At 34.1% G+C, this 23,273-nt stretch overlaps 1 protein-coding gene and 1 long non-coding RNA gene across 2 annotated transcripts; both read right to left on the bottom strand.

Moving 5' to 3' along the window:
- Window positions 1–142: 142 nt before the first annotated feature.
- LOC123689149 lies at window positions 143–15,058 on the bottom strand. Its single transcript, XR_006750188.1, has 3 exons — window positions 15,048–15,058; window positions 14,538–14,546; window positions 143–1,010 (listed from the first exon to the last, which is right to left on the bottom strand). It is a non-coding gene; the product is annotated as an uncharacterized LOC123689149 (long non-coding RNA).
- LOC110997186 (calcitonin gene-related peptide type 1 receptor) lies at window positions 1,253–20,506 on the bottom strand. Its single transcript, XM_022265227.2, has 10 exons — window positions 20,280–20,506; window positions 6,841–6,966; window positions 5,914–6,024; window positions 4,784–4,884; window positions 3,869–3,960; window positions 3,593–3,793; window positions 3,158–3,501; window positions 2,598–2,815; window positions 2,151–2,325; window positions 1,253–1,841 (listed from the first exon to the last, which is right to left on the bottom strand). Exons 2-9 carry the CDS (start codon window positions 6,914–6,916, stop codon window positions 2,281–2,283), a joined length of 1,188 nt encoding a protein of 395 aa, XP_022120919.2. The 5' UTR covers window positions 6,917–6,966; window positions 20,280–20,506; the 3' UTR covers window positions 1,253–1,841; window positions 2,151–2,280.
- Between the last annotated feature and the right edge of the window lie 2,767 nt (window positions 20,507–23,273).

The raw sequence follows: 23,273 nt of genomic DNA, 5'->3' as shown, positions 1-23,273 counted from the left end.
CCCGGTTCCCTGTTTTTACCCTGGGCCACATGCACAAACCTTGCGGGCCGTATATGAAAAAAAACCCTTATATACTAAATTGGGTAAAACTGGCAGGAGTCTCACTTTATTTTCAGTTACACCCCTGCGCACTATCACTACTAGGGCATCGAAACTCGGTTCAATTCTGAAAACCCGGGTTATCGGGTTTAAGAGTAATCAAAACCCGGGTAGACCGGTTTTTTCGAGCATTTCGATCTTTTGGCCTCAATCAATTGTAAGCATTCATGGACCCGTGAATGCGTATGAGACCTAGATTTCGAAAACTGCTATCCCTTGCAAAATTTGGTGAATGTAAAGTGATCCCTATATATCTTCTATTTTTCATAGATGTCCATTCATCGAATGATATCGAAAACTTCTTTTCATCTGACAGTATAATTTTTATCTCGTTTATTATTTCTAGCTTCCTTTTATCAAAGTCTTTGAGAATTATGTGGCGAACGGTATCAGCAGTAGTTGGTAATTTGTTGCCGGTCTTTTCAGAAAGGTACTTTAAATCTTGTGATTTTGAGAACGTTCTAAGAGAAATTCCATCAACTGCAGTCATATGAGACTCCATAAGCTGCATACTTGGGTTGGCATCAGTCTCAAATGGCGCCGGTATTCATCACCCGCGCAACGATACACCCTCCCCTCTCAACTGCTCCACAGTTCACCCCTCTCATGTCCTGAGATGGACGCGCATTTAACTTGCATGTCTTGTTTATGGGTAGGAACGTAGCAAGGAAGCTACTTTTTGTGTCATAAATAATAATTTATCAAAGCGAATTTTTATTCAATTTACTTATTATTGCATTCAAAGTGCTTTAAACTTAATAAACAACAAAAACAAAAGTATAAAAAAAAAACCCGAAAAACCCGAAAACCCGAGTTTTAAAAATTGAAACCCGTTTTTTTTTGTAATCCTCAGAACCGGGAAAACCCGGGTTTTTACGGCCCGGGTAAACCCGGGCTCGATGCCCTAATCACTACCGATAGAGGGCTCGCGAGTGTGTTGCAGCTTAGGCATTGTTAAGTCAAATTTGTTAGGTAATAATTCTGTGAGTAGCTGATTCCACATAATAGGCGGAAGAGTCTAAAAAATGGCAAAAATAAAAGTGAAAGGGATTCTTTCAAAAGGGATTAATATATATATATATATCAGGACCCAAATAACCATGTGCAACGAGTAAACTTTTTAGTTTATTGGGGCAGTTAGGTATAATAAAAGTTTTCCACCACATTGAATTTATTAAATGCAAATAACGATTTTAAAATACAGAGTTCGACATGGCACAATAATATCTATGGTACATCGTAGATACTAGGCAGTAGACACAGATTCTATCTTATACATTTATTCTAAGCGTTCCTCTCCCCTGTCATAATTATCTTGCTATATACAGTTTATTTCTTATATCAATGTATACACATACAAGTATAGTTTACATTTAGGTACTTAATTTATTTTTTGTAACATTGTTCTTTTTACTTTACAATAAATAAGGAAGGAACGGTAATATTAAGGACTATACATATATACATTTGGTCCAACAATAAAAATGTTAAAAAAATGCATTGTACGATATGTACAAAGTGTTTATAATATTTAAAAGAAAAGTAATTTCTTTAACCACGTTCTTTACATAAAATCATTTATATATACTACATATAAACAGTAAAAACACTGCATACTTTTATTTACATATTAATTACGACAAACATACAAATACATATCCACTTTACGGTACCAACACAGTTAATAGTTAACATTAAATGTTTGAATAATGTCTTCAGGATTCCCAATTATTACACTGACTCTGAAACAAATTGGGTAATTATTTAGTTAAATATGACTTTATACAATTAATTGTATTATGCTTCAGACTTAATTCTCCAGGGCCCACATTAGTTAATCTGCTATATCGACAACGAACTTACATACAAAATCGTCGGGTATGTTCTCCTTAATTTGGAATTGCATACGTCGTAAATAAATCATACATTTCAGTTAAGGTACAAAGACACTCTTGACTCGTCTCTGTGACGGAGGCCGGTTGTGTTGCGCCGGTAAACTCATTCTTTACAGAGTACCGGTGAGTAATGACAACAAAATAGAGGAACCTTACAGGCAGAAAGGACACATTCAGAGTGTCATATGAGTTTCGTGTCCGGCGGCGCGTCGTCGTCCTCCTCGAACCTTATCCGGCGTTGTCTCTCGTCCGGTGGGGCTTCGGGCTCCGCGCCGCCGGCCGCTAGTCACACGCGGTCATCCCCTCCGCCCGCCCCGCCGGACCGTACAAACTGAATGTACAACATTTAATGTATTAGTTTGGTTTTTAACACAGTGTGAGAGATTCTCACATTTTCCGTATGGGTTCCGCCGGTTTTAAAGGAAAATGTACAGTTATGCACAATTAAAATTTACGAAAATAGTTCTTAAGTAAACATTTTTAAGAACTGCTGTAAACCTGTCTAACGGGCCTAAAGGTCTAATATGCATTGGAAAAACTTCATGACTTGATTATATATGTCTACGCTAAGTTCTACTGATAAAATCTAAAAGTTTTACTTACAGAGACGGTAGTATTAGTAGTTGAGTTAGCCCTTGGCCTGAAAGTGAGAATTCTCCATCGTCTCCGGAGCTGGGCCAGCACTTCGCCATTGCAGAAGCAGTACAGCACAGCCACGCAAAGACCTTGCAACGACGTGATAATGGCTGCCACGTACTCGTAGGCCCGCCACCAGCTGGCTTCACGGCTGGGTCGGAATGGTGTAAGCAGATATTGAACACCTACAAGTATCATAATTGTTATAATTAATAAGGATAGGATGCTCTATATTCTTAGTTCCTAATTTATGTATCAAAGAGAACAATGTAATTTTATTACATGAAACATTATTTGATTAATTAGTCATTAATTAGTTTGTTAATACGCAGTTAGAGCTAAGTGATAGGATTACGATAAATACGTTCTATTTGTTGGTTAACTTTAGGGAATAATATTAATTGATTAATTAGTTCGCCATCTTATCAACTAATTGACATTATATTAATACACCGACGACAAAACAAAGACTCTGTGGCGTAATTTAAAAGTAAGCGGCTTTGTAGCCTAGAGAGTTATTTCCTTACCCAAAAGCGGTGCCAGTAAGCAGGTAGCCCTTAGTGCATGAAGGGCAGTAGCAGAAGGCCTCGCGACTCCCGCCCCGCCGCCCGCCCTTAACTTGGTACATAACACTCTCACTATGTTACACAAAAAGGCAAGATTCAAAATCACAGTCACAAGAACTAGAACTGCTAACTCCGGTCTCGGTGCACCTTCATCTGCCCAACAAAAGGGATCGTTGGCAGCTCCACGTCTTGCCGCGTGAATGATTGCTGAAGGTATGGGTAGGAGCCATCCGGTTGCCAAAAGAACTCTGACTAAGCGTCGCTCCGAGACAAACGCGCTGACTAGAACTGTGTGGAGATACAATCTGAAAGTCAAAACCATTTTTATTATAATTAAATTTTTCATAACTTTCATTTTACACTGTTATTTCAATTTAGTGTTCTATGTCATATTACCCTTCGCATAACATCCAGGTGTAATTGGTGAGAAGAGCGTATTGGAGTACAGCGTTGAGGAGTTGGCACCAGGGTGGGTTTTCCTTTGGAGTATCTGCATCGTTGACTACAAGGCCATACCACGCTAACCACAACGCATTGTTCAATGCGAACGACGCAAATAAGTTTATGTGCACCGTTATTCTTGCGCAGCGAAGACTTCTGAAAATGTAGTTTCCTTTTTCACGACTGTTTCTACTAGGAACATTTATAGTAAAATATTATAGCGAAGCTTACTTGAAATATAACAGAATAGCTAGAGAGATAAGTAGAGCAATGAGAGATATGCTGTAGCCTGTCTGGAACAATATAATAACTTCGCTGACGTCCTGAAATAAGAAGAACCGTTATTTTCTTATATCTGTTTATTCGACAATTATTTAATTACTTTACGCCTACGATGTTTATGTCAGTTTTCATTTAATATAAATTGCCCTATTTATTAGAAAAGTTAGCGCCATTACAATCAAGACAACTTCGTAATTTATATTGTCATTTTCCTTTTTGTTCCATTAAATGTGTGGATATATGAGAATATGTAATCATCTGATTTGATGATTGCTATGACATACAGATGATTTATTTTTTTATCGAATCGATTGCTGTAGCAAAGTTTTTCAAATACAGTTTGTTTTTAAGTATATATTAAGTAATGCGAATTCGCAAACTAGAAAATAAATAAGTATTATTTGTAACAAGTGTGCAAATTTTATCTGATCAGAAATCTGTAGAATAATCGCGCACCCGGAAGATGTGAACATGGAGCCATCAGTGCATGGCGACCCTCATTGTTTACGTCTGGCTACCGACGCAGACAACTATGTGTGATATACATGATTGTCACGACACTTCCCGTCCAGACAGAGTAGATTGTAATATACCCCAAAACCTCGAATACTATTCGAAAATAAGATCATTCAACAAAATATATATATTTTTCTTTTGCACATACATTTCTATTGCTCTTTGAAGGGAGTAATTATCGTTTATTCAGAAATTAAATTGCTATGCTTCCTACAAATACGAAAGTATTTAAATATTTTAGAAATTACTCCTAGTTCATTAATAAAATAAAATATAATAAATAATTCGCGTTTTTATTTATTCTATAAGTTTGGTTCTACGTGTAATTTTGTTTAAGTCGTGTATTACCTCCTCTGCCTTAACGCAAGTAGTGTAATTTGACCAAGGCTTTCCAGAATCTGGGTGTTCCCACCACGTTCCATCAGATGTACATTCTTTGTGTGCCCATACTGAAAAAATAGAAAATTTGCCTTATTTGTTTATTTCAGTCACACCAAATCTTATGAAGCTTATGCCAATACTAACAGATTCGTAGGGTAAGAGGGAAATATACTTTGATTATAAACATAAGAATATATTAAACTCAATAGAACATAGTGGGTATAACTGGCTTTCACTAATTGTTTTTTCATTTCAATAATTGGTTTTGCATAAGAAAGCCTTTCACAAACTTTCTCGGAACCATTCAAGTCTCCCCAATCATGAACCTCTTTACAGTTAGCTTCTGGTTCCGACAAAATATTCGTGACTTTATTTCATAATCGGTCATGCTTACAAACTAATCCCATTAAATTTTCAATACAACCATTGAGGTGTCATTAAATAAGCGTGAATTGTATGGTTATTTTTAAGATACATAGTTTAAATATATTTACGAATTAACCAATTGGGAAATATTTTTACTATTTTAAAAAATTAAATAAAGAAGTGGCGCTACAACCTCTTTAGGTCTGGGCCTCAGATGTCTGAATCTGTTTCATGATCATTTTTAAATCTAATAGGCAAGTGCACTAGCCACTAGGCCAACACTGCCATAATATTTTAAAGTTTAAATAAATCTTGCTTTTGTCACCTGTGTTAAAATTTCGTTACGCAAGTTCATCTACATCGTAATCCTCTATTCATTTCTCTTGTGCGATATAAAATCGAGGACTTTCAAATAACAGTACTATATTACGTGTCCCTAAAGACAACTTTTACCTTCAGGATTTGCCTTTTTGAATCCGATGGAGAATGTCTTTGCGTATGTAACAACTGTTTTGCAATATGATTACATATTAAACAGAGTGACATACATTTGAATTCTAAATATTAAGAAACACAACGATGATTGGGGGTGATAGAATTTTGTCAGTTGAATGGCCTTTTAAGGCTCTTTTTTGCGTACCAACACTTTGCCTTTGAGGCCTTCCCGATACATTACGTTTTGAAACAGAACACTTGAGTCCTTTGAGAAGTAAGATTAATAAAATACATACATTCTGGGCTAAATCCGGGTACAAATTCGGGACAGTGTGCAAACGCAGTACCGTTCGCTGGCGTATGTGGCCAGCATAGCCAAGTATCGTATGTGCCTCTGCAGTATAACCCTGAGAAAAAACGAATGAATTAATCATGGCAGTGCAGGGCAGATCTGAATAATGGGTGTAAAAACTAAACACGAGTAATTAATTAATGGATGAACGCGTACTCCATCAATTAGTTTGTTTCATTGTTTCACAACTATTTCTGGACTATGGTCGCCTTAAGATTCCCTCGGAGAGCTTATGTTCAGTTACAGAAATTCAAGAATATTTTATGAATTGTATGATCAATAGTCTGGAGGTTCCTAATTTACTAAAAATTTAAAATTATTACGGCCTACTAGTCATTATATTTCCCCACTGAAATATAATATTAATAGCCCTGTATCATAAAATACCTTTCCGGAACCACTAATTATATTTATAACTCAGTTATAACGGTTGCAGTACGTCAATAAAAGCTGTACAAAATAACATTTCGGCTGATGGGAGGCTGCCACGCTTACTTCATTTTAAAACGTTTCATGTTCTATCATTTCAATAGCTTTGTGCCTCCCGCTAGCTTTTAACATTAATTCCTATCGAAAATCTGTGTGGAGTATAACGGCATTATTGTATAATTCTTTGTAACAGACAATACCAATATAAGACAAAATGCAGAAATACTGAATATAAGTAGTTTGGAATTGTATATCAATGATGAATGAAACGACTATTTTAAATAGAACTGAGCAGAAGATTGGCCACAGCATTATATGATGTCAAGTGATATGTGGCCTAATAGCGCGCCTGTACATGAGATGCCCATTCCGCTGCTTAAATGAATCCATATAATACTGTCTGCGATATAAATTGTTTAAGTGACAATTATAAATGCTCTACCAGAAGGCGGTTCCGTGTTGTTGTTGGCGATGTCACACTCTATTTGCTCCCGGGCAATCCTCTCCGGATCTTCCATGATCTTCCACCTATTGATTTCTATGAGCTATTAACCTGCCTTCCATTTTTCTGAAAGAAAACATTTACGTGATAACTTTGACGTGATATTTGAATGTGTTATATATATGCAAGGTAGCAAGTCAAAACTATAGGTCGTGTTTCTGTATATTATTATTTTTTGTGCAATTACAGCAGTACCTACACTGCTGTAATAGACTGCATTTTGTATGAGCATTGTTAGATTGGTAGTTCAGCGTGTCACCTTTACTTTGAGCCCATTTGATATTTACTCAAACGGTACAGAAAAATATCACGTGAAACCCAGTCAATCTTAGTCCCAAAAATAGACAGTCTGTAAAATAAGTTACCTACTGTAAAAAAAAATGAAAAAGGAAACGGACAGAAAAATATGTCTGCCCTTTTCCTCATTGGCGGTTTTTACTATTATTATTTACTTGTGTGACTCATTAAAATAAAGATACACCGAGGTAAAACGTAGTCGCCCCAACGATATTATTTTACCGGGGAGTGACAGCCCATCCTTGACCAAATAACAAATTTTGCCAACTCCATTTATAACGGAATCAAAAAAGTTCCTAAATCCACAATAATCTCTGTCATGAAAAGGATTTGTTTCCTCTTAAGAGCTACGAAAGTTGAACATTTTATAACACGGTGAATTTATATATTAATAAAATTTAAATATAATTTAATTTAATGTAGACATTTGAGTGACTTCCAACAAGGCTGGCAATGCACTCGCGAGTCCTCATGAGGCGTGGCTTATAGAGAGTCCATAGCCAGCGATATCACTTATCATCAGGTGAGGCTCCTGCCTACCTCATCATCCTTCCCGTTTTCTCCTGTTCTGTATAAAATAAAATAAAACTACAAAGATTAAGGAGAAAGGACACGAACAAAATAATAGAACTAATTTATATACGAAATTATAAAAAGAGATAAATTATAAATATTTGTATAATAATAAAATTTTGACTTTAAAGTAGGTTTCTATTTCTGATCGAATATTTTATCATAAACATTAAAAAAAGGCAACTTTTTCAGTTTACCTCATACAACCAACTAGTAATGAAATGGTTTTAATAATTTGCTACATTATTGGCAGATAAATAAAGGACGCCTTTCACCTAATTTGTATAGCTGTGGAGCTACTAATTAGCCTTTAATTGTCATAATCACGGCAGCAATAACAGAATCATTCCCCATCAGCAGGGCATGGGGTCAACAGTCGGTCCCGAAGCTAGATTGACAATTCCGATCCAATAACAATCCCGAACGTTTAAATCCAATATAGCGAATTCTCAAAGGACAGAAGGCAATCAATTAAATTGTGGAATCAAATAATGTCGAATTACCCGGCGACCAGCTCCCGCCAGACCCTGATTTACAGATGCGTAATAAACTCAACCACTCAATGAGGATTTACAAACCGCGATTTTCTTCTGCTTATTCTAAAGATGCCGACGCTCTTTCATCCTTTTTCTGCTTATTTTAGAGATAACGACCCGAAATGTGGCGGTTTGAGGATTCATTATGAATTATTTGTCCACGATGAACGTTGCTTTGTGTTACAAGTGCTCTTCTAAGCTTTTGGGCGGAATATAAAGAATTAACTGTGACTTCCATTATAATTTAACATTGTTAACATTGTTTGTGTGCCCGGCATCTTTTAATACACAAGATATTGGAAAAAGATTAAAATCGGTGCTGATTTAAAATTATATTTGATTTTAAAAGAGATATAATAGACCCCTGAAATATTCGCACAATTAGGCCTCGATGACTGATGCAAAGCTTTCTTATTAGCCCGGAAATAGATTCCGCTTCTGCCGCCCTCCCCAGATAGACTTTTAAATACCTTTTTATTTTTTCTATATACACACTAATGTATATAGAAAAACTTGCTTGTGACAATCTATTAGAAACGGCACTGACGAGATGTTTATTAGCAAAATTAGATAAACAAATGATGAGCTTATTAAGATTTATGACCTAAGACTAGGCCATGACTAGAAGACACTGAATCAAGACATAAAGACTGTGGTATATAGAGCACTGTACATAATGCTATATGAAAGTGGTCGTAACATCGCCATTACATCTGATGGCGCGAGGCAATAAAAATGTTATAAAACACTTAATTGCGAATGCCTGCGACATTCCACACGTCGATGTTAAAAAATCTGATTATAGTTTACTATTGAGAGGCCCAGCTCCTTTTTGTGTTGATATTTCTACTTGAATATTTTTTTTTTACATTAATACTAGTTAATTATTAGTTCTATTAGTGATTATTTTAGTAGTACTGTATTCGTTTAGCAGTGAATCCGCTCAAAAATAATTATTTCTTATTACGATTTCAATTCACTCCCTACCCGGTGTACAGGTTGGTACAACCTTGTATAGGTTGAATTTACTAACCATTGTTAAAACTTGCTTTATTATTCATAGTTGATTATCTTACTCCGTTAGACAATCTGAAATGAAGTTGCAATTGGAAGTATGTTGCGGAAATAAATCAGGCAGGCTAACCACAATTCACAAAGCTCCAGGCACGTTTCCGATCGGAAGCCTACTGCTTACCGGAGTGCAACTGGAGTTATTAGAAACCGAGCGCCGTCAAGACTGGACATCTGCTTATAAAAACTCCAATAATCTACGAAACTATTTTTTTTATTATAAGAAACATTGAACTAAATATAATACTTTGTAGTCAATTCATAAACTATATCATAATTGTAGAATATATCAGAATGCGCACCAAAATTGTATTTTAAGCAGCACTTAGACAAATGCCACAATTAAAATAGGATTTGGGAGGATACAGCTCTCAAATTGACAATAAAAACCGAAATCGCGGTGATGAAACTAAGTTTGGGAATCAACGAGATATTATTTAACATAAAAACGTTGTTTACCAATAATTATTGTATTAATGTTGTACCGTAAAAGGCATATTTGTTCTATCAAGTTTTATCTATTTATATTTGTTTATATTTTTAACATTATTAAGATTAAGCGTTTATGTGAATGTGCTAACTATATAACATCTCGTGATTGTGTTACTTCTTTGGTTTGCATTATAAATTATAATTAGAATTTTATAGCACCTTTGATACAAGATTATTGCGTATGAATCAAACAACATCCGCATAGCTTAAGTTCAAGGTAAATTAAGATTTACAATCGTTCTGAACTTATTAAATGTAAAATTTGGGTATTCATAATTAAAAAGATGTGATCAAAAGTCGATACCAACTCCGGGGAAATAAATACAGATAACACAACATTTTCTGCAGCTGTAATACTTTTTGACATTTAACACCTTTGTCTTCAGTCACCGTGACCACGCAATCTGTAAAGCACGCGAAACGTCGGTTTAAATTTAAAATTATGTCCAAATAATTATAAGTTTAAATACAATAATACATAACTATAATCCGTAAAAAAAGTGTTTTATTAAATGTGTAAAAGTTATGTTAATAAAAGACAATACTATGTGATCAAAACTTTAGTTTTTTTTTAAATGCGTATTTGTTGAGACTTTTACACCTAAACTTATTACGCAACTCTTAAAGTAACTCTTGACATCGTTTTTATTGCGTTTTATCTATTATTAGAGTAAGATTTAGAGTATCGAGAGTCGAGATTCAGCGCCTAATGTATGTCAAATCGAATTAATTTTCGGCATACCGGAGTCATTCTCAGGGCTACCAGTACCGAGGACTATAATATTATTATTTAGTAATACAAACACATTTAAAAACCGCTGTCTTGGTTCAATGTACAAGCCGTTTTGGAGCCAACAAGCTTTGCTAGAAACGATGACAAGCGGCCGGATGGTATTTAGTTGATCCCGTGTAGGATGGGACGGGTTTTGATATGGGATGCTACTTCTGTGGACACGTCAGCCAAAAAAGCTGGGGCAGCTGCAGAGCAGGCGAAAACTAATAAACGGCTCATATATCAAAGTATTTCTTTAGTTGGCTTCTGGTAGATAGTACCGGTGACCCCAGAGTTGGTGCTTAGTAAACGGTACACTGCCACAGGGACCAAACTTTTTAAATTTATTTATTCATTTTCTAATTATTTACTTTTAAATTTTTACTTGCTACCAGTATACACTTCTATTTAGTAGAATTCAGACGTTAAAGTTTGATTAGATTTGACTTCGTAATGCACAAACACTCACGTTAATCTCACAGTACTGTATTCTGTGTACAGTAATTATTACTCTAGCTACATATCCATATATTATGATTCCGTGAATAATCACGAATAATGAGCGTTGTTGAAATGAAAAGCTTTCTAAAATATCACATTGTTTTATATATATCTCAATAATGTGCAGACGACATTGTACTATTTCCGTAAGCGTTAAACACAGCACAGAGAAAAAAATAGAATTAAGCTTATAACTAAAATACATCAACAAAACTCTCTCAAAAAACGCATGAAGGGAGATGTTCGGACAGCTTCCTATAGTAATCGTAGGAGAGCATCTGTCACCTTAGGAATAATACTAGACAATATTTGAACTTATTTATGGATTTCAAACATCCTAAACGAGACGATTATTGGAAACGATACATCAAATTTGCCAATGTTTTTCTCGTTAACAGTACTTTGAGACAAACCTAGTTACTGACAGCGTAAAGCATCCTTGGCAGTACGCGCGGTCATGATCATTAAGATGTATAGAAACTCGAAACACAATGAGTATGGCTAACAATACGTTAAATATAATAAAGATTCCTCCTATTTTACATATTGCGCTGCGCAAAACTTCGTGCAAACATTAGTTTATTCATGGACACGGAGGAATTTGATATTCTTTTTACATTTAAGTACATTTTAGATAAATTTTATAGTTTCCGGGTGTAGTTTGTGTTGTTAATGTTAAATATTGTTTTCTCAACCAGGACAAGACAGCTAATTAAAATATTACCAAAAGTCATAATTCTTTGAATCCACTAATAAAACTATACTAATACTACTATCTCCAAGCGGTAGCTTCTGTTAGATGAGCTGATCAAGCTTCGTTATTTTATTATTAAGTGGTCACACTCTGAGAAGCGACCACGTCTATATATTATATGCAAGGCATATCTCATCTGGAATCCCCAAAGGGAATAATGCCCGTATTACACGAATTTGTACGTGAACTATTCATGTGGAGAGTTAGCATATATCTTGGAGAATGTTTGAAAGATGTGAGTTTCCGTTCGGATAAATACCTGAAGCTGAATACCATAACCAGAGGTCAGCACAATTTGAAATTCCATCGCTACGAGCGATTACGAATACGGATACGAATTACGAATCCGTGAAGAATTTTTGTTGCGCACCGTCACTTTGTGAACCAGTCAGTCATGGTATTACCGTGAACAAAAGAGCCTCTATAAGTTAAGTTGTCTCGTTTTAAATAAGTGTTCTAAAGATTGTTCGGTATTTTTTAACATTCTTATTATTCTTGCATCGCTTTCTAAGCAACGCGTTTTCGCATGGACGTCGACAGTGGCTTTCCTCGCACTGTAAACCTCATGTTTTTTATCTGTTTTCATTGTTTTTTATCTGTTTCTATAATTTGCTTTTATATGCTTCTCAGATAATAGCAAATTGTAATGTATGTAACCACTGTGGACTATACCCACGTTGACAAGCTTTTTCAATCAATAAATATACCTAATCAAGTTTCACAACACAAGTATACGATTTCTTAAAATGGCGCCATTTACCAATATTATAGTTTTAAGCTTGTACAAAGCTTCATTTACATTGTCTCGGTGTTATATGAAGTAATGCAGTCGATAGTTCTCGGCACCCGCTCTACTATTCATGATAATATCGTCGACGACAAAATTACATTTGCATACATGTATATATGTACTTTCTTATCACTATAAGTTGCAACTAACTCAAATTATTTTTTTAATAACACTGATTGATTTAATTTTACATAAGATTTTATTGCTTTAACCGTTATATTGAGATTTTAATTAATGGCACACTTGACATAAATAAAATTTATTTTTGTCTAATTGGTCTCTTAATTCCTGTCAACCCTTAGGGTACTACTGTTGGCAGAAGAACAAGTTTCATTTAAATCGCTACTGGACAAGGTACGTATGCCTCTGCGCGAACAGAGGCCTAAATTTTTTACATAATAGGTAAAGTGCAACCTTTGGAATCGTATTCCGAGGAAAACATTTTATTATTTCAAGAAAATCCCTATTAATATACAAATTTTGTCAATATCTAAATTTAAATTGTATGTTAAAGTAAAGCTGCTTGCTAAAGCCATTTACAATACAAATGAATATTTAAACAATCCTAGTGCTTGGATATGAATTGCTTCAGTATAAATAGGTAACGCGACTGAATCTCTTTGCTGCATTTTCACTGGGGCGATCGTCAACATTCACGACTTTTTTGATGTAAAGTGGGAACAAACCGTGATCCATGTGGTATCTAATTGTTTCAGTAGGCGGTCCCAAATTCGAATTAACGATAGAAACAAAAGTAATGATCAGTTTTTAATGAGTGATATATCAATTTATAGTACATTAATTAAGGAATAGAAATAGCAATTATCGAAATGACCTCCCTTATTTTTTATAGAGGCCATTAAGCACCGCGGCCAGTCGTCTATCGCAGCACGCACCATATTCATGTCGATTTCAGTGACTGCTTTTTAAATATGACTTCAGACTCATCAAATTATTATGGGGCTAATCACAGACCTTTCACCTTTAAGTTCAGATGCGATTTCTTGATTGAGGTACGTTTGCAGTCTGGTGTTAAGGATAGGGATAATACCTAACCTTACTTAAATGTACTATGAACGAGTTTCAACTGTTTTTTGAACCATTGTGATGTAGAGGTATGAAAATATAGTGCCTCTATTCTATCGGCCATTCTCCTGATTCCCATGTCATACAGCAGAAGATGGCGCTATAAAGATGACGCTATATATCGAGATTCCATCTATTGCAGAGGGTTTGCTCTTTGTCAAGTGATGTATATCGGACCCGTACTTCACAGCGTAGGATATCCGGCTTGTGGTTAGTTAAGTCAAAACATAGCGTGATATCGAAGATGATTACTCTAGGCGTATCTAAGGGATGAAGAATCTGGTTCTGATCCTGGATTTCTGTATTTGTTTCGCTGATATATAGTCTTTATAGGTCGATTTTTGGATGGGAGACAGGCAGGTTTACGAGGTTTACTTCCACTATAACAGCAAATACTGAAATTCGCCCAAATACTCATATACTTTACAAATGCTATACTCTTTTTCAAGTTTGAAAAAAAAAGGAAATTTATAGTATAATACAGTTATATAACATTTATTTAACTGTATTATACAGGCCGTATCTCCCACATACATATTTCAATTCACCTGGTTCAATAATGCATGAGAGTCTAGAGGTAAAATATAGATCTAATCAGTCGATTCAGAGAACTAAATATAATGTTCATTTTGCATAAGTGTCAAAGGTCGGGGGCTTACTTGAAAATATCTTTGTGCGTTTTCACATTGACTGCGTCTGTATTCTGTTTAAAGTAAAGAAAGTAATGTACAAGTTTCCGTTTTTGGTTTATTGTTATTTGCTAACTAGATAATACTATCACTTTTTAATTATTTAAAATAAAGTATTATTATTAAAATAAAAATAAATAGGAAGTAAGGTACTCGTACAAATAAGTACGTTGCTGTTGCTCCTTTGTAAATCGTATTGTTAATGTAAGTTAGTCGTATCGGAAGATATGATAGCAATTGAACTTCTGTATTCCGGAGCCACTCTCCGTCAATGCATTATGTAAGTGCTTCTTCAATTTATATTGAACGATCGCAGGAAGTAGTAATGAAATACTTAATACAATAAATCTATACTATAACAAATTACATCGAACAGGTATTATCTTATCGTAATGGACCAAGACCAAAGAGTACGTAGCGTAAAGTTGCTGAAACTAGTATCGACGAAGTTACAGAAAAAGATCTGCTGTAGCACGAAACACAAGCAAAGTTTAATAAGCTTGCAAGGTTTGTCAGCCATTGCAAAAGCTCTAAAAGCTGCACCACAATGTTTCTTGAATGCGAATAAAATGGTGGAAATGTACACGAATATTGCAAATACAAGGTTTTCGTTTTTTAGAGTTGTGATGTAAAAATAGCAGAATCGCTGGACTGGCGCAATAAAACTGTTTATTGGCTTTTACGACGACAGCTGCTTATCATCCGCAATTTGTTTATGATTAGAAACATACACGGGGTTTCTGTTAAGCTAAATAAGAATTATTTAGAAAATTTCAGTTCAAAGTTCTTCCAACTTTTTTAAATTTCTATATCAGCAATTTATAATCTTTGTATATAGCCTTTAATATTATATATTCTAAGAGCGCATTTTTTTACAAATTGTCAAATTCAGTGTCACGGGGATGTCAGACTGAAATCTTATGATTATTTAATGAAACTGAGTTGCTTCCGAGATTGAAATCTCTGTTCTATTTAAATATGCATTTAAATTTCAAAGTTATATGAATAATGACAAAATTATATTAAATGTTTAATATGTACTGTAAGCATTAAAGTATTAAATAATATGACTTAAATTTCCAAAAGTTTATAAATAAAAACGCGGTCAGTCAGGAACGATCACAATGTCTTGATTGACGCATCAATGTCGTCTGGCGGATCGTCATTGTGTCAATTACTATGGACCGGCTGTTCCATGCATTTGTAATCTTGTGAAGACAAACGCACGTTAAACGTAATGTTGATTCATCAACGTAACAACGTACTTTGGGACAGGCTAATGGAGATCGTCTTTACGATGCTTATGATATTAGGGCACTGTTAACTATTATTTTTTATTTACAAAATATCGGTGGCGCCTTGTGCGTCAGATTTCTGTATCTATTTCAGGGTCAGTTGTCAATCCAATATGCAATTAGGTGATCAGCCTCCTGTGCCTCACGCCTTCGCCTTTTTGGTTCTAAGGCAATCCAATTTCCTCGCGATTTTCACTTCTCCATTCGAGCACACATAGAAAGAAGCTACATTGGAGCACAGTCGGAGACCGAACCTACGACCTCAGGGATGAGAGACTCACGCCGAAGCCACATGGCCAAAACTGCTTTATTATTGTTTATTTATTTACACTATTGTATTTCCCCTATAAATCACGTTTTTTTTATTACAAAAATCTTTTTTGTATCAAAAAACAAAGTTCAGTGAATGCATGGATCATATGAGAATTAATTGGTCAGCATGGTCATTCGATAATGATGCTAATTGTATAACATGAATATAAACATAGTTTTGTAAAGATATGACTTATTCTAATTTTTGAAAGAATATGCAAAAAATGGTCACCCTGTATGGTGTAATGATTGCGAACATGTGAAGATTTGAAGTGAGAAAACTTTTCCAGCTGAATAAACAGCCGGATAGGCTCGCAGGTAAAAATAACGATTATTTACTCGCTCGCGCTCAGTTTCGCCTACTTCCGTGATTTTTCATCGTGTGACTCACAGCACCAAGAGTATCAACAATTTCTAAGCTCACCGATAAAATATAATAGTCATCTTACAGATGCCGTTTGTCGATTCTACCGTGTGTTGACGACCAGTAGACCCATTACTACAAACTGTAGGAGGTTCGCCGCCCACACTACCCGTCGATAACATAATAGTTTAGTCTTATGGGAATAAAGCGTGTATAATTATAATAATTTCATATTTTTATGATATAAATTTCTCAAATTGTACTATTTCGTCTACTATAATTGTTATTTTAATTATAATTCGTCTTTTTGTAATAGAATCGTTTTAGAATTAAAATAACGTACATGTATGTTGTAAAAAAGAAGTAAAAGAGAAATACAAATAGTTTTACGTTTGAAAAATCTTTTATTTATCCAGAAAACGTAGTTGAAATAAAAGTAGGAACGTGTACGTTTTAGCTTATTTATGGGTTTTGTTCAGCGAATCTCTCAGGGGCCATCAATATCTTACATTTTCTGTATTGCCAATAATTGTCAAACTTTTCATGGCAAATAATCCTTACAGTATAAGGTCCGTTGTTTGACATTTCAATTAACTAAAATTATCTTTTAAAATCATTATGTGATGTTGTATTGTCAGTATCCAATAACTAACTAACCAGTAACTATTTTAGAATGAAATAGAATCGAGCTTTTGTATTAAATGTCTTACACAAAACTAAAAGTATTCCTTTCAGACAAAACCGTTTTGTAGATCGGACACTTGTCGGCTGTAGATTGATGGTCCTTGATTATTCAATGGAATACGTCACCGAAGATTTTGAATTCGGCATTCATGAACGTTCTATGTGTAAGTACGTAAAAATACGAGATTAATGCAATTATGTTTCAAAGTTGGGATAATAATATATAAAAGTTTTCACAGTCTCCCAGTCATCCCGATGGAATTATATTATTACCAAAATTAATTTTAATTTCGAATAAATTAACAGCTGCATAAATTCTATTGTCACATGATAAAGACGAAGAATTTGACTTAATAAAAAAATACAAATGTTTGTTCATTACAAGTAAGCAACGCAGTTGTAAGATTAGGGGTCTCCTTTAATATCAAAAAATACCTGATTTAGATGTATTTTAGAGTTGATTAGTTGTAACACAAATATGACATTAGGCACTCTCGTTTTGTGAAATATCTCGATATTCCATGTCTGAGGGCGCGTTCGCGTAATTCAAGGAAAGTGGTCTTGCCTTAATAGAATTGTGGAATACGTTTGCAAAAATGACATACTATGAAGTACTCAATTGAATACGTAAGAGTAAGTAGTGTTCGCAGTGAGCAAGCGTGAAAATCGGCTTAGTCACAGCGATAACACTTTGTAAAATCTAGCAGTTACCTAACATGCGTGTTTGCCTTTACTTCACTTGAACTATTTAAATTCAATAGCCCACTACTGAAACACATCGGTGATGTGCTCTTTTATGTTTGTGACTAATAGTATTATAACTTGGTAATTATAACTTTTTTATCGACATTTTGACGTATTACAGTGTAGCTTTGACATAATGCTTTTGTAGGTTCAGTGGCTTGCTAAATGTAATACGATTAGCGGAACTTCGCCGGAAGTTTTATATTAGTTCCGGAATGACAAGGGTAAAATATTGAATCGGTTTGTGGAAATTTATCAATATCTTAGTTAATTTTTTGGTATTCTTCTAAAGATTATGTCTTATTTCATCTTTTGTCGTTGTGAATGCTATGTAGCAAAGGCTCATAATTGAATAACCCAGTATATGGACAAGTTGAATAAGAGGGCAAAACGCTTTTTGGTGGAGATCCAAAAGTCTCAGTAAATCATGAGAAAGCTTATCAAATATTGGGCGTGTCAAAGCTTTGAGATCCAAATTACACATTTTTGTGTTTAAATTCTATTAGCTGTAAAATTGCCTCAGAGATCTAAATTGATAACATAAATCTTTTATCCGACATGCATTGTTTTTTCTTATATGTAAAATTAGGCTGGTCTTTTCATGATATTTTCCTTCACTGCAGAATCGATGCTTCGCTAAAGTTTGAACGCTGGGTAAAAAATCACATCCTTTTATTTACAATAATTCTTACTAATAAGGTTGTATCTTAATCTAAGAGATAATTAATTAATCATACAAGCAAATATTATAATTATCAGTAAAAGTTAAATCCTAAACAATAATACGCTCCTTCATGGTTTACAAATCTAGTAGCTCCTTATGTTTTATATAATCACTAACCATCCTATAAAAGTTGTAAGAAACTCTGTTGAAAAAATTTATGGTACACGACCTTAGAACAATTTCAAAAACATGAAATCTTAGAACATCAAAGGGAGAAAAGTCGAAGTTTGTTGCAAAAAGCTTTTTATAAAAAACCCTAAAAATGTAAACTTATATTAAGTGGATCCTTGGTATTAACTCTTTATTTGTGAGCTTCTTTGTGCGAGGTCACGATTTCTACCTAAATCAAGTAGAAAATAATTTATAATAATATTATTTTTATTTTCTTAGTTATTTATTTTAGAATAAGAGTGTTTGCGATGGATATGTGGTACATATATACATTATAACTACATTGTGATTTAATTTGACTGAATGGTATCGTATGTAAAAATACCTTTCTACGTCTTAGATCAGATTTCTGTGTTTGTTTCATAATCATTCTATTGTCAATCTAATTTATAATAGGCAAGTAGGTGATCAGCCTCCCGTGCCAGACACCCGCCGTCGCCTTTTTGAGTCTAAGGCAAGGTTTTCCTTCACCAGAACCCTAAACCAGCTCATATAAAATGCGCAGATAGAATTAGATCCCATTGGTGCACTGCGGCGAATCAAACCTACTACCTTAGGGATGACCCTTCAGGGATTCCACAGTCAGTTCATTCAATTATTTTGGTATGTATAAATGATCATACATTAAAAAACTCTTTACACGTATAAGATACCAATTATTTTTACGGAAGTACGAAAATGTGTCATTTATGGTTAAATTTACAGATATACAGGGTTGAGTGAGGTGAGCAAGTTTATGATGACTAGGTATAAATAAATTAACGTAGGCCAGTGCAACAGTCTATTGCGCGAATACGGACAATGCTGAAATGAGTTCGAACTGGCCCTAAAAAGCCTTTTCCAGTTATTACTGTATATATTTTACCTTTTTCGCATAGTCTTGACTACTTTAAAATACTCATAAATACATCTTTATCAATCCAGAGGCCTATAACATATAGACTATAAGTACCTTTCAGATTCCTCAAATATCTCTCGCAGTAAGAGGTCCTAGACGTTAATGGAATACGTTAAGTCTCGTTCAATAAAAATAATGTACAAGGGTTGTTCAGCATTTATGTAATGTAGTGTACGTAGTTTAACTAAACATTTACCAACAGGTTGTTTCGTATTTTACGGACGTAGAGTTCTGTTTGGGTAAGGAAATGCTTCATGTAAATTAATGCGATAATTTTTCCCCCTTAAATATACACAAGTAACTACACATTCAGAAAAATAAAGATATCTGTGATCAGATATATTATGGTGAAAAATTAAATTTTCTATTTGAAAAGAAAACAATGTAGGAAAATTAAAAAAATATGAAAGTAGTTAAATTAGAATGTAAACAATAAATATTTTATCGAATAAAAAACTTATAATCGCTTTTTTGATAACATGAAAATGTTTAGTTTAGTTATATAGATAAATTTTGCCAAATAATATAAAAATTCATTAACATGTAAAATTAATATTACAAAGCAAATCTTTATTGTTTGTAAAGTCACACAGATAAACATAAAGTATTTCAAATACTATACGCACCGTGATGAAAACCAATTCTCCAAATGCATTAAATATTTTCAATCACATTCACCAATTTTTTTAGTAAACAGCTACTGTATAGTTAATATTAGTTTTTAAAATCTACACAGCGTTATACGTCTTTAAAACACTTGTTCCTTGACTGAATAAAATTGAAAATATCCAATTTATAGACGAAAAAGCAGACGAAAGTTGTAGAGACGACACACAGCCGTCTTACAAGGATGTCGGCCTCGCACTGGCTCACGTTTAGGCGCGTATGAAAACCACTGATTTTCACTGAAAATTGTGGTTTTCCATACCCTAGTTTTCCCTTACACACTTCCGTGTGAGTTTAATTAATTCAATTAATAAAAAACGGGGTTATTTGTTAATATTTATAATGTAGAGTTTGTGGAAAATAGGCCATAGGTTATTTCAGATGCAATCTTTATTGCAGGCGATTAAGAGGGATTTTTTTTAAACATACTTGTTTTTTGTAACTTATTTTAAAAGTTTCAAGGAAGTAAAGCGGCTAGTAGTAGTAATAATGTGTAAGGATAAAAGCAAATATTGTTTCAGTCTAACAAAAAAGGCGATATAGCTCTTTAATTCTCATGTTAAATAAAATGTTTAATGGACGTTAAATCGTTTTGACGGTCGTAATAATTATTATTAAAGAGGAATTTAAATAAGATGTTGCAATAACATGAGAGACGAATACAAATCGCTTGTCAGAATCAGCCTTAAGTGTACCGTGACTGAGTATTTTATGTAATTCAACTGAAATCTAAAATATAATGTAATTTGTAGAAAAAATTACATTAATTGAAAACAAATGCTTTTTTCGCGTTGATACATTTTTCAAAAGTGCCTTCAATGAAATTAATCGCAGAGTTATTTTGGGGCTCTTTAATGGTAGTTCCGAATTTAGCTGAGCTACAAATGGCGTTATTGGTTTTGCGGTCATGCTACGTAATGCGTAGCAAAACCAATTTTCCAATAGTTGTGTCACGGGCGATACAGAAAATGTCCTCGAACTTAAGTGGCCATACAATATCGAATGTGATTCAATTTAGAATGAGGAAAAAACTGGTCTTAAGACACAGGTCGTAGCTAGCACCCAACATTAATATATTCGTAAATTTTCATTAATAAATATAAGTCATACATGAATTTTTAGTTATAACATTTTTGTAATAATCGTCTAAGGCGCTCTTAGCTATAGGATTTAATTACCGCTTGGTCATTTAATATTTGTGAGAACCAATTTAAGTGACTCATAATAAATAGGAAGGATATTTGTATAATGTAAGGTTAAATACATATGTCGTGAGACCGAAGAAGGTAATTGCAGAAACATCAACGGTCGTATACCTTAGTAAGCATAATGCCAACAGACAACCCTGAAGGTCCTCTAATAAACTAATGCGAGTGTGAACTGTGAACATTCTCTACGCTCAATGATATTAGGAATTTTATTAAATTTATTGCATTTTCAATGTAATACGACGTGTCTCGCTTATGTAGGTACAGGAACGTTCTCGACAATGGAATTAATTCAAAGGACAAAAATGAAGGCTTAATTTAATCTGAACGCGAATGGTTAGAGATGGGTATTTCTTGCACTTACACGTAAACCTTCTTACTGATTATGAGTTTTGGTCTATGAGACAAAAAAAAACTGAACAAATGATATCAACTTGTAGTTTCAATTATTCAGAGATAACCTGACAGCAGTATCCTCTATCATTTAAATCGAATAAAAAGTTATTTGATTATGATCCCTTGGCTGTGACCATGTCTTTGAATTTTATATTAATATGTGAGGTCGGGCGGTCTGTCTCGTCATGTCTCGTTAGATATCTCTAGGGGCCTACCTAGTTGATATGATATACATAACTTTGTTTCGATGTCTCATTAAGTAACTTATTACCACATTTTTTGTTGAATTGCATAATAGACATTTCATAGACAAGTAGCTGATCAGTCTTCCTTTTGTCCAACACATATATTTGCCTATACTGTAGATATACCAGAGACAGAAAGTCTATTAGTGCACAGCCGGGAATCAAGCCGATGACCTCAGGGATCCGTTGCACGCTGAAGACGGCTCTAGGATAAAACAATGGTCGAACATTTAATTGATAAAATATTAATATTATGCTTGCATGACATTAAAAAAGCTCAATAAAGAAGATAAAATCCTTCAACGTCGCTTACATTAGTTTTCCTTGAATTAATTGTATTTTCACTAAAAGCTTAAAGAGAGTGCAATGGAAATGTAATCGTAAATCTCGAGATAATTATTTGAAGTGAAAAAGCTATAGAAAGCAGCGATTTACGTAACAAAAGGATTAGTACCTATTCGCTTTGTTTGAAATTAGAGCATTAAGCCGCTTCCAGACTGGCTTCAAAATATATCATTAAATAAATTATAGCTAACTACTGTGCTTAATGATAGATCCAATTCTTTGGGACAGTCATTGTGGTTTAATATGGTTAAGGGTAGGCCTGCGTGATACCATTACATTTGAAAAAATAATTAACTTGACGAATACGATATGATAGTTTTTGTTAAAACTGTTAGGCGTAATAATGCAAGAGTGGAGGATCAAATGTGGAGCTTTCTTTGAAAATACCTACAAATAGAGAAAGGCGCGTTTGGCTGACGATACGATCCATACGTACTATTGAAGAATCCATAAAATATTATTCAAATGTAAGAATGTGATACATTATTTACGAAAAAGCTATATGTTACAAAAGTAAAGTTTAATATTTAGGGTTTAGATTGATAACAATGAGAAATGATGATAATGAGCGTATTTTGACCTAATTTCAGTGCGGGCATTTGAAATTGATGTTCGCATTTGACGGCTTGTGGCCTGTTTAAAGTGGCCTTTTCTGTCAATTATGGTTTAACTTTAGTATTAATGAGATTATTCCGAGTTTCAAAAGACATTATTTGGAGATTATTTATAAATTCACTTTGATCAATTGAAAACATGAGTT

This window comes from Pieris rapae, chromosome 4 (assembly GCF_905147795.1).
Source record: "Pieris rapae chromosome 4, ilPieRapa1.1, whole genome shotgun sequence".
NCBI lineage: Eukaryota > Metazoa > Arthropoda > Insecta > Lepidoptera > Pieridae > Pieris > Pieris rapae.
The sequence above is the reverse complement of the archived record's forward strand: the minus strand, read 5'-3'. Positions and strand labels throughout refer to the sequence as shown.

Coding starts and splice junctions, on each gene's coding strand:
- LOC110997186 (XM_022265227.2), bottom strand. CDS start 6,916: ATGGAAGATCCGGAGAGGATTGCCCGGGAGCAAATAGAGTGTGACATC. Junction 6,025..6,840: donor CAACACGGAACCGCCTTCTG/GTAGAGCATTTA, acceptor GTTTTTTCTCAG/GGTTATACTGCAGAGGCACA. Junction 2,816..3,157: donor CTTACTGGCACCGCTTTTGG/GTAAGGAAATAA, acceptor TGATACTTGTAG/GTGTTCAATATCTGCTTACA.